This window comes from Microchirus variegatus (genome assembly GCF_963457635.1).
Source record: "Microchirus variegatus genome assembly, chromosome: 18".
Classification (NCBI taxonomy): Eukaryota; Metazoa; Chordata; class Actinopteri; order Pleuronectiformes; family Soleidae; genus Microchirus; species Microchirus variegatus.
Window position 1 is genome coordinate 23,725,957 of NC_139819.1, and position 8,983 is coordinate 23,734,939.

The 8,983-nt window shown below is 40.5% G+C and overlaps 1 protein-coding gene across 1 annotated transcript in view; it reads left to right on the forward strand.

Annotated features, from left to right (window-relative positions):
- Positions 1-7,976, forward strand: part of LOC310940091 (prolyl 4-hydroxylase subunit alpha-1-like) — an 8,961-nt gene extending 985 nt beyond the window's left edge. Inside the window, exons 2-16 of the mRNA XM_083905014.1 lie at positions 283-408; positions 1,127-1,237; positions 1,334-1,430; positions 2,432-2,583; positions 2,730-2,867; positions 3,012-3,257; positions 3,418-3,605; positions 5,401-5,577; positions 5,691-5,761; positions 5,901-6,000; positions 6,084-6,137; positions 6,260-6,310; positions 7,396-7,464; positions 7,543-7,639; positions 7,776-7,976. Coding sequence (XP_083761140.1) covers positions 1,135-1,237; positions 1,334-1,430; positions 2,432-2,583; positions 2,730-2,867; positions 3,012-3,257; positions 3,418-3,605; positions 5,401-5,577; positions 5,691-5,761; positions 5,901-6,000; positions 6,084-6,137; positions 6,260-6,310; positions 7,396-7,464; positions 7,543-7,639; positions 7,776-7,846 — 1,614 coding nt within the window. The 5' untranslated portion in view covers positions 283-408; positions 1,127-1,134 and the 3' untranslated portion in view covers positions 7,847-7,976. The remainder of the gene's footprint in view (positions 1-282; positions 409-1,126; positions 1,238-1,333; positions 1,431-2,431; positions 2,584-2,729; positions 2,868-3,011; positions 3,258-3,417; positions 3,606-5,400; positions 5,578-5,690; positions 5,762-5,900; positions 6,001-6,083; positions 6,138-6,259; positions 6,311-7,395; positions 7,465-7,542; positions 7,640-7,775) is intronic.
- The last annotated feature ends 1,007 nt before the right edge of the window (positions 7,977-8,983 follow it).

Here is an 8,983-nt window from a genome sequence, read left to right on the forward strand (position 1 = left end):
AGCTGCGCTAGTATCTCCGACAACACCGGAGCAAATCCGCAATGAAGCGTTTTCTTAACAAACCGATCGCAGATTCGCTACTTAAACGTCGACGTTCTCGCATGAAATCGACACAAAAATATTTCCCGTGACACAAAAACCGTAATATTTCCAGATTTATTGGCTAACAGGTGACGCGGAGTTATCACTGTTCATGCTAATGGTTGTTGTGAAATGCATTCTGGGATACTTTCTCTCTCTCTCTCTGTGTGTGTGTGTGATTTCTTTTTTTTTTTTTTACAGAAGGGGCGTGGTTTCCCATATGACTGCACCTGTTTCCACCTCTGATCCGGAACAAAGACGGTGATGATCCTGTGAAGAAGAAGAAGAAGAAGAAGAATAAAGGAGTGGATCTGCTCCTCTGTTCAGGTAAACACACACACACACACACACAGTTGTTTAATTATTATTTCATTGACAACAACATCGTTAAAGTGAGTCTAATTTCGTTAACCCAGTTGCTGTAACTTGATCTTAACTAAATGTTAACTAATCTTAACCTTTGACAAAGTAAACACAGTTTAAACACAGCTGAATTTTCTGTTTGAGTTAATTTAGTTGAAATGATGACGTGAGTTAGTTAAAGTTCACTGTTTTCACTTTTACTCTTAAGGGTTAAATGGATTCTGTATTAAAGTATTGTGCTTAATCTTGAACTGGGGCCACAAATGGCGTTGATTTCTAAATCTTAGCCTAATAACGTTTCTTAATGTTTAAAAAAATAAAACATTTAAAAAAATAAAATTAACAATTATGTATCTATCTAATTATAATTCTGATACAAAGGTACTTTACTTCCAAACTGCCAAATGTCATGTGATGAGACGTGTCGAGCTAAAGCTAAACCGGTCACACTTGTCTTCAGAGACGTAAGAACATTCAGACTCACAATGACCTATAATGACCTATAATGATCCAATTTAGGTCAATTATAATAATAATTATAACGCATTATTATTATTATTATTATTATAATAGTTATTATAATGATCTTTTACGAAAGGAACCTGACAATAACAGACAGTGCAATTCAAATGTCTATAATAATATAATAAAATAAAGGTTGCATATAAACGTGTGTGCGGAGGCAGAACAATGGCGTCCTGGTGTTGGTCGTCTCTGCTCCTCTGTCTCCTCCTCATCATCACCTCCTCCTCCTCCTCCTCCTCCACTCATGACGACTTCTTCACCTCCATCAGTGAGTGAAACCATGATCTGATGATGATGATGATGATGATGTGAAGACAGGAGCTGTAGGACCTGTGTGTGTGTGTGTGTGTGTGTGTGTGTGTAGGTCACATGACTGAGCTGTTGTCCACAGAGAAGAACCTGATCACGGCTCTGAAGAACTATGTCCAAGCAGAGGAGAAGAAACTGGAGCAAATCAAAACGTATGTGAGTGTGTGAGCGGAAATCACTGCTGTCTGTGTGTTTGTGTGTGTGTGTTCATACATGTGTGTGTGTTCATACATGTGTGTGTGTGTGTGTGTGTGTATTCATACGTGTGTGTGTGTGTTCATACGTGTGTGTGTGCGTGTGTGTTCATACGTGTGTGTGTGCATGTGTTCATACGTGTGTGTGTGATCATACGTGTGGGTGTGTGTGTGTGTGTGTGTTCATACGTGTGTGTGTGTGTTCATGTGTGTGTGTTCATACATGTGTGTGTGTGTTCATACATGTGTGTGTGTGTGTGTGTATTCATACATGTGTGTGTGTGTGTGTGTGTGTGCGTGTGTGTTCATACGTGTGTGCGTGTGTGTTCATACGTGTGTGTGTGCATGTGTTCATACGTGTGTGTGTGATCATACGTGTGGGTGCGTGTGTGTGTTCGTGTGTGTTTGCTCATACGTGTGTGTGTGCGTGTTCATACGTGTGTGTGTGCGTGTTCATACGTGTGTGTTCATACGCGTGTGTGCGTGTTCATACGTGTGTGTGTTCGTGTTTGTGTCTGCGTGTTCATACGTGTGTGTGTGTGTGTGCGTGTTCATACGCGTGTGTGCGTGTGTTCATACGTGTGTGTGTTCGTGTTCGTGTGTGTGCGTGTTCATACGTGTGTGTGTGCGTGTGTTCATGCGTGTGTGTTCATACGTGTGTGTGTGTGTGTTCATACGTGTGTGTTTATACGTGTGGGTGTGTGTGTGTGTGTGTGTGTGTGTATGTTCATACGTGTGTGTTTATACGTGTGGGTGTGTGTGTGTGTGTGTGTGTGTGTGTGTGTTCATACGTGTGTGTTTATACGTGTGGGTGTGTGTGTGTGTGTGTGTGTGTGTGTGTATGTTCATACGTGCGTGTGTGTGTGTGCGTGTTCATACTTGTGCGTGTGTTCATACTTGTGTGTGTGTTCATACGTGTGTGTGTGCGCGTGCGTGTGTGTGCGTGTGTGTGTGTGTAGGTGGGCTGATGAACTGGACGTCCTCTCAGCTGCTGTCACTCAGGACCCTGAAGGTTTCCTCTCTCACCCTGTGAACGCCTTCAAACTCATCAAGAGGCTCAACACTGAGTGGGCGGAGCTAGAGAGTCTGGTGCTGAGTGACATGTCTGAAGGTACACACACACACATACACACACACACACAGCGTAAAGTGTTTGAATCAAAGACTAATGTGATTTATTATGTCCCTGTCTGTCTCTCTGTCTCTCTCTTTGTCTCTCTCTGTCTGTCTCTCTGTCTGTCCCCGTCTGTCCCTCAGTCTTCGTCTCTAACCTGACCGTCCACAGACTGAACTTCCCTGACTCTGACGATGAGACCGGAGCAGCAAAAGCTCTGATGAGACTGCAGGACACGTACCAGCTGGACACGGGCGCCATCGCCACTGGACGCCTGCCAGGTCAGCCCCGCCCACCACAGTCACCACCACAGCCACCGCAGCCCCGCCCACCACGTTTAGGGAGCACGGAGACGTTAGCGTTAGGTCGCGTTGTTAAAACGGTGGCTCCTGTGTTTGACCTTTGACCTGGTGTCACCCGCTCAGGCTCCGCCTCTAACCGCGGCTCTCTGACGGTCAGCGACTGCTTCGACATCGGGATGGTGGCGTACGAGGAAAACGACTACCGTCACATGCAGCTGTGGTTGGTTCAGGCCCTGAAGCAGTTGGACGAGGGAGAGACGTCCAGCAGCGTGGACGCCATCGCCGTCCTGGACTACCTGACATACTCGCTGTACCAGCAGGGGGAGCTGGAGAGAGCGCTGGAGCTCACCAAGAGGCTGCTGGAGCTCGGTGGGTAACAATGTTCACCTTTGTTTTGTTTACGGGCAAAAATAAAAAAAACATAGAGTTTTATAACATAAGACTGGATGGAAGACAGAAGAATAATAAAAGGGGCGGGGCCACGTTCAGCCAATCAGCTGTGGCGTTTGTTTAACGATGTCGTGTTCAGATCCGACGCACCGGCGAGCGACCGGAAACCTCGAGTACTTCGAGCATCAGCTGTCCAATCAGAGGAGAGCAGTAGGAGGGGCGGAGTCTGCGCAGAGACAGAAGGGGGACATGGACGATGTCACCGATGACTTCCTGCCAGTGAGGCGGAGCTACGAGGAGCTGTGTCGAGGTGAAGGCGTGGCCATGGTGAGGAGACAGGAAGTGGTCAAACACGACCTTAACCGACTCACAATGCATGATTGTCAAGTTAGTTATAGGTTAGTTAAGAGGTAGTCATAGGTTAATCTAGTTAGTCATAGCTTAATCTAATTAGTCTAGTTAGTCATAGGTTAGTTAAGACTCAGTCATAGGTTAGTTAAGACTCAGTCATAGGTTAATCTAGTTAGTCATAGGTTAGTTAAGTCTCAGTCATAGGTTAGTTAATACTTAGTCATAGGTTAATCTAGTTAGTCATAGGTTAGTTAAGACTCAGTCATAGGTTAGTTAAGACTCAGTCATAGGTTAATCTAGTTAGTCATAGGTTAATCTAGTTAGTCATAGGTTAGTTAAGACACAGTCATAGGTTAATCTAGTTAGTCATAGGCTAGTCTAGTTAGTCATAGCTTAATCTAGTTAGTCATAGGTTAATCTAGTTAGTCATAGGTTCTAGTAAGTCATAGGTTAATCTAGTTAGTCATAGGTTAGTTAAGACTCAGTCATAGGTTAGTTAAGTCCCAGCCATAGGTTAGTTAAGACTCAGTCATAGGTTAGTTAAGTCTCAGTCATAGGTTTGTTAAGACTCAGTCATAGGTTAGTTAAGTCTCAGTCATAGGTTAGTTAATACTTATTCATAGGTTAATCTAGTTAGTCAAAGGTTAGTTAAGACTCAGTCATAGGTTAGTCTAGTTAGTCATAGGTTAGTCATAGGTTAGTCTAGTTAGTCATAGATTAGTCTAGTTAGTCAAGTTAATCAGAGGTTAGTCAAGACTTAGTCATAGGTTAGTCTAGTTAGTCATAGGTTAGTCTAGTTAGTCATAGGTTAGTTAAGACTTAGTCATAGGTTATTTAAGACTTAGTCAAAGGTTAGTCAAGTTAGTCATAGGTTAGTCATATGTTAGTCTAGTTAGTCATAGGTTATTTAAGACTTAGTCAAAGGTTAGTCGAGTTAATCAGAGGTTAGTCAAGACTTAGTCATAGGTTAGTCTAGTAAGTCATAGGTTAGTTAAGACTTAGTCATAGGTTAGTCTAGTTAGTCATAGGTTAGTCTAGTTAGTCATAGGTTAGTTAAGACTTAGTCATAGGTTATTTAAGACTTAGTCATAGGTTATTTAAGACTTAGTCATAGGTTAGTTAAGTCTCAGTCATAGGTTTGTTAAGACTCAGTCATAGGTTAGTTAAGTCTCAGTCATACGTTAGTTAATACTTAGTCATAGGTTAATCTAGTTAGTCATAGGTTAGTTAAGACTCAGTCATAGGTTAATCTAGTTAGTCATAGGTTAGTTAAGACTTAGTCATAGGTTAGTCTAGTTAGTCATAGGTTAGTCTAGTTAGTCATAGGTTAGTCTAGTTAATCAGAGGTTAGTCAAGACTTAGTCATAGGTTAGTCTAGTTAGTCATAGGTTGGTTAAGACTTAGTCATAGGTTAGTCTAGTTAGTCATAGGTTAGTTAAGACTTAGTCATAGGTTAGTCTAGTTAGTCATAGGTTAGTCTAGTTAGTCATAGGTTAGTCTAGTTAGTCATAGGTTAGTTAAGACTTAGTCATAGGTTATTTAAGACTTAGTCAAAGGTTAGTCAAGTTAATCAGAGGTTAGTTAAGACTTAGTCATAGGTTAATCTAGTTAGTCATAGGTTAGTTAAGACAGTCATAGGTTAGTCTAGTTAGTCATAGGTTAGTTAACTTAGTCATAGGTTATTTAAGACTTAGTCAAAGGTTAGTCTAGTTAATCAGAGGTTAGTTAAGACTTAGTCAAAGGTTATGAACATTGCTCGTCTTCCTGTCAGACCTCATACAGACAGCTCCGCCTCTTCTGCCGTTACTATGACAACAACCGTCACCCGAGGTACGTGATTGGTCCAGTGAAGCAGGAGGTGGAGTGGGACCGCCCCCTCATCATCCGCTACCATGACATTGTGTCGGACAGAGACATAGAGACGGTCAAAGAGCTCGCCAAGCCCCGGGTGAGTCGCACGATGCGATGGCTGTGTTTTTTTGCTGAGTCATGTTTTGAGTCTGTTTTGAACCCCTGACTGGAGGTCAGAGGTCACTAACTGTCAGCTGATTGGCTCCTCAGCTGCGACGAGCTGGCGTCTATCATGCTAAAACTGGCAAAGGGAAGACGGTTGACTACCGCATCAGTAAGAGGTGAGACACGCCCCCTCTCTTTGCTCCGCCTCTTTATGCTCCATCTTTTTTTGTAGTTTTTGTTTTTTAATTTCTTTTGAATGTTATTGTAATTTGCCCCGCCCCCTCACACTGACCCCGCCCCCTCCTCTCTCGTCAGTGCGTGGCTCACAGAACACGAACATCCAGTCGTCCGTAAGATCAACCAGAGGATCGAGGACATCACGGGTCTAGACTTGTCCACAGCCGAAGACCTGCAGGTAACGCCCCCACCTGGTGACATCACAGTACTGCAGATGCCCTCAGTCAGTCAGTCAGTGTGTGTGTGTGTGTGTGTGTGTAGGTGGCTAACTACGGTGTTGGTGGACAGTACGAGCCTCACTATGACTTTGGACGGGTAAATATTTAATACGCACACGTTTGTTGTTTTATTTTTTTATTGATTATTTGTTTGTAAGCGTGAGTGACGCTGCAGAGTCAGAACCTCAGTTTGACCCACTTCCTGTTTCCTGTTTACAGGAAGAATCAGCGGAGGAGTTTGGAAGGAGAATCGCCACCTGGCTACTTTACGTCCGTCAGCCTGTTGTTTACATGTAACGTGTTGTTTAGATGTTATGTTGTGTTGTTTACGTTCTTTGTGTTGTTTACATGTTATGTGTTGTTTGCATGTTATTATGTGCTGTTTACATGTTATGTGTTGATTATGTGTTGTTTACGTGTTTTGTGTTGATTACATTTTATGTGTTGTTAATGTGTTTATGTGATACGTGTTTACATGTTGTTTAGGTGTTGTTTACACATTGTTTAAGCTCTCGCACAAACGTGTTGTTACGTGTTTTTAACATGTTTACTTGTTAACATGTTTTGTGTTGTTTACGTATTGTTTACGTGTTTATGTGTTGTTTACATGTTATGTGTTGTTTACGTGTTGTTGACATGTTAAGTGCTGTTCATGTGTTTACATGTTGGTTACATGTTATGTGTGGTTTACGTGTTTATGTGTTGTTTCCATGTTATGTGTGGTTTACGTGTTTATGTGTTGTTTCCATGTTATGTGTTTACGTGTTGTTTACATGTTATGTGTTTACGTGTTGTTTACATGTTATGTGTTGTTTACGTGTTGTTGACATGTTATGTGTTGTTTATGTGTTTACGTGTTGTTTCCATGTTATGTGTGGTTTACGTGTTTATGTGTTGTTTCCATGTTATGTGTTTACGTGTTGTTTACATGTTATGTGTTTACGTGTTGTTTACATGTTATGTGTTTACATGTTGTTTCCATGTTATGTGTCGTTTACGTGTTTCCATGTTATGTGTTGTTTACGTGTTGTTTACATGTTATGTGTTTACATGTTGTTTACGTGTTGTTTCCATGTTATGTGTTGTTTACATGTTTACGTGTTGTTTCCATGTTATGTGTTTACATGGTGTTTACGTGTTGTTTACATGTTATGTGTTTTCATGTTGTTTACGTGTTGTTTACATGTTATGTGTTGTTTACGTGTTGTTTACATGTTATGTGTTGTTTACGTGTTGTTTACGTGTTAAGTGTTGTTTACATGTTGGTTACATGTTGTTTACTTGTTATGTGTTGTTTATATGTTATTGATGTGTTGTTTGCATATTGTTTACACATGTTGTCCTTCTTGCTGCAGATGAGTGACGTACAGGCAGGGGGCGCCACAGTCTTCACTGATGTCAGAGCTGCAGTGAAGCCCATAAAGGTGCAGTTCACCAAACCTATGAGAGCAGTTTGTTTGTATTTGATCGATTGATTAAAGGTTATTGATCTTTGTGTCCAGGGGACGGCCGTGTTCTGGTACAACCTGTTTGCCAGCGGAGAAGGAGACGCTCGGACCCGACACGCCGCCTGTCCGGTTCTGGTCGGGAGCAAATGGGGTGAGTTCACGACGCTCACTGTCGCCGCCGTGTGGTGAACGCGGGGAGTTTCTGCTTCAGGTTGTCTGTGACGCCACTTCCTGTCTGTGACGCCACTTCCTGTCTGTGACGTCACTTCCTGTCTGTGTCTCTGCAGTGTCCAATAAATGGATCCATGAGCGAGGACAAGAGTTCAGGAGACGCTGTGGTCTCCGCAAAACGGACTAGCATTTTGATCAGCAAGAAAAACTTTATTGATCCAAAACTTTACGTGAAAATGTTTATTTTATTTTATTTTGTTAAAAACACATTATTGATCCATCTGTGTGTGATCATGTTTGTTTCCGTCACATCAGGATCAATAAAGTGAAGATCAATCAATCAATCCAATTTTTATGATAAAAAGTGATGTTTTTTTAATATGAAAGTGGATTTAAAAATATATATACATATATATTTTTACAATTAAAATAAATGTCCCTATTTATCCAATAACTATTCTGATTTGTGTTTTTTTTTATTTTGTTTTTATTTATTTCCCTCTTTCTTTTTAGTCAGATGCTGGTTTGATTTTAAATGCTTTGTTTTAATTATTTAACACTTTTAGTTTATTGTCAACGACAAACTTTATTTTGTGGAAAACGGATTAAATGATGTCATTTAGCAGTTAGCTGCGCTACTGTCACCGACAACACCGGAGCAAATACGTAACTAAGAGCTTTCTAAACAAACCAACTCAACCCATAAAACTATTTCCCGCGACACAAAGGATATAGTATGTTGTTTTGGTCAAATTTTGGATCAAATTTTTTTTTCAAAAACATGGTCAGATTTTGGATGAAATAGTGTAGTATGACATTGAGGTCAACGACATAGTATAGTATGTTGTTTTTGTCCGATTTTGGACCAAATTTTTTTTCTCCAAAAATGGTCACATTTTGGAGACATAGTATAGTATGATGTACTACATAGTATAGTGTGACGTTTTTGTCAAGTTTTGTATGTCGTTTTTGTCAAATTTTGGACTTTATTCTTTTTTCATAAAATGGTCACATTTTGGAGACATAGTATAGTATGACGTTTTTGTGAAGTTTTGGACCAAAAAAATGTTTTTCAAAAAAATGTTTTTCAAAAAAACTGTTTTTCAAAAAAACTGTTTTTCAAAAAAAATGTTTTTCAAAAAAATGTTTTTCAAAAAATGTTTTTCAAAAAAATGGTCACATTTTGGACGACATAGTATAGTATGACTTACTACATAGTATAGTGTGACGTTTTTGTCAAGTTTTGGACCAAAAAAACGTTTTTCAAAAAATATTGTCAGATTTTGGACGACATAGTATAGAATGTCGTTTTTGTCCAATTTTG